General features: G+C 45.6%; 1 protein-coding gene across 10 annotated transcripts in view; it reads left to right on the forward strand.

Moving 5' to 3' along the window:
* Window positions 1-2,422, forward strand: part of ASCC1 (activating signal cointegrator 1 complex subunit 1) — a 123,864-nt gene that overhangs the window by 29,146 nt on the left and 92,296 nt on the right. For 6 of the 10 annotated variants that reach the window (XM_014538399.1, XM_014538397.1, XM_014538400.1 and 3 more), the window contains one exon: window positions 1,960-2,103. In XM_014538399.1, the coding sequence (XP_014393885.1) occupies window positions 1,992-2,103 (112 nt within the window). In that variant the 5' untranslated portion in view covers window positions 1,960-1,991. The other 4 variants (XM_014538401.1, XM_014538403.1, XM_014538404.1 and 1 more) reach the window with 4 other exon arrangements.

The following is a 2,422-nucleotide window of genomic DNA, read 5'->3' on the forward strand; positions in this document are numbered from 1 at the left end:
CGCGTTGGACGCGCTTCCGGAGAGGACTTCCGGGCCCGTGGTCTCTGCCGCCACCGCGGTTTACCTGCAGCAGCGGACGCCTCCGCAGTTACCTTGACGTACTCGCCCTTTTTTTGCTCGCGTTTGTGATGCAGGGCTTCAGCTTCGATGTCGCAGGCCTTGTGCCTTCCTCTCCCTCTGCAGGCCACCCTGAAGCCGGGCCAAACTGGGTTTCCCCCTTCCTCCCGAACGGTTTCGGGGCCCTGGGAGGCAGATGACTGTGCTGTTGTAACCCTGCCTCCCTTCTTCCAGAGCTCCTGGTCTGAGGCCCACCTGGGCAGGAAAGCCTTTGTGGAGAGCCTTTTTTTATTTTTAATAGAGGTCCTGGAGACATCAGGGTATTGCTAATTATGCTCCCTCTTCTCCGCTCAAGTCTCCTTTTCTTCGTTGTTATTTCTCACAACACGAAATGTCTCCTTGGTTCTGTAAGCAAACTGTCAATTACAGTGACTTGCTGAGGGGGGACTGAGTATTAGTGTCATTATTAAGGATTAATCTGTTTTCTTGGGAACTTTATTTTGGGCTTCAAGACTAACCAACCACCTTAGACTTACCAACTAAAAGCCTCTGTGGTAGGAACACTGGTTAGATTTAAACACAGCCGGCCCATCAGCAACCCTTTGTTTCCTGAATTATTGGTTCACTGAGTTGTGACTAGAACGTCGGCTTCTCAGTGAGTGGTGTGGTTTGCTGGGCAGTGGTCTGTGGGAATTGGATTCCTCCTCTCAGCAATGTGTCCTCCCCCCCCCCCCCCCTTTTTATTGAATTTATGGAGGTGACACTGGTTAAAATTATACAGGTTTTAGTTGCACAGTTCCACACAACGTCGCCTGTACACTGTATTGTGTGTTCACCCAAGTCAAGTGACAATGTGTTGGTTTGAAGAATCATGTTGGTTAAGTCATATTTTAACTGTTTTCATAGGCAACTGGGTCTGTTTGTTGGGTGTGTATTTCAAGCACCTCTGAAAGTAGTCGGGGCCTTTACCCCCCTCTGAGGGATAGGTGTGTTAAATATCCCTGATTCTTTTTAAAGTATATATATTTTATTGATTTTTTACAGAGAGGAAGGGAGAGGGATAGATGAGAGAGAAACATCGATCAGCTGCCTCCTGCACATCCCCCACTGGGATGTACCTGCAACCAGCGTACATGCCCTTGACCGGAATCGAACCCGGGACCCCTCAGTCCGCAGGCCGGCGCTCTATCCACTGAGCCAAACCGGCTTTGGCGAGGTACATTATCTTATCTAACCCTCCCAGCAACCCTCTGAGATAGGCACCACCAATATCCTGAAGATACAGGGCAAGACAACATAGGACAGGGAGGAGTCCAGATCTGACCAGGAGCCTGTAACCACCATCCTGGGGTGATCTGTCTACGAGCATAGGAACCCTACTCATGAAGTAGCAACGAAAATAATTTTATGGGTGGCTCACAACATGAGGAACTGTATCTAAAGGGCCAGAAGGTTGAGAACCACTGGGTTAGGGCTCCCTGATTCTTTTAATTATCATGCTTCATAGAACGGGTGAAACACTTTGCAAATGGTTAAACACAGAAGGTTGCATTTTACTCCTTTTAGGTTAAAGTAATAAACAAACCTCTATTGTTTTTCTTTCAAATCCGTGGACAGGCTGTATATATTGGGTTTAATATAGTTTTATTACCTTTTTTGGAGTGCTGAATAGTTTACAAATTACTGTCTCCAGTGAGCCAGGAATGATAGAATGTAGTGGAAAATGAAGCGATTGACTCACAACAGTTCACAAATAGGGAGCTCTAATGGAAACAGGGCAGCTGTGGCTCAGGAGGTGCTGTGAACGGATGCCCAGTTTCGTCCTTTCAGGGCTGAGTAATGATCCATATATAGGGTTTTTCTTTCTGATCGAAAGGTAAGGTGCTCATTTATTTTTTCCAGGACTTCACTGGAATATTGTTTGGGAACGTAGCATGGAAGTTCTGCGCCCACAGCTTATAAGAATTGGTGGGCGGATTTATAGGAAGAATCCCATTCAAGAGCAGACTTACCAACATGAAGAAGAGGAGGAGGACTTCTATCAAGGTAACCCCAGTTGCTCTTTGGTCAGATTAGAAGTAAACTGTTCTCTGTATTGTAGAAGCAGTTCTTTGTTTTGTTTCAGTGTGCTGCTTTCTTGTACTGAGATTTGAGATGATTGGTTTCTCAGCGCTCCATTTGTGTTGGTGTGTAAGGGGACTGATGTGTTTGAGTGTAATGAGGATTCTCAGTGGCAGTTCAAAATCTAGTTACATTTCATCTTTGTACAGAGGCTTAAATGTAAGAGGGGGCAATTTTAGTTAACTGTTAAGATTAGCCATTAGTATTCTGTAACAAAAGTAACTTCCTTTATCTATAAAGTTGT

The sequence above is a fragment of the Myotis brandtii genome, unplaced genomic scaffold (genome assembly GCF_000412655.1).
Source record: "Myotis brandtii unplaced genomic scaffold, ASM41265v1 scaffold190, whole genome shotgun sequence".
In the NCBI taxonomy this organism is placed as follows: domain Eukaryota; kingdom Metazoa; phylum Chordata; class Mammalia; order Chiroptera; family Vespertilionidae; genus Myotis; species Myotis brandtii.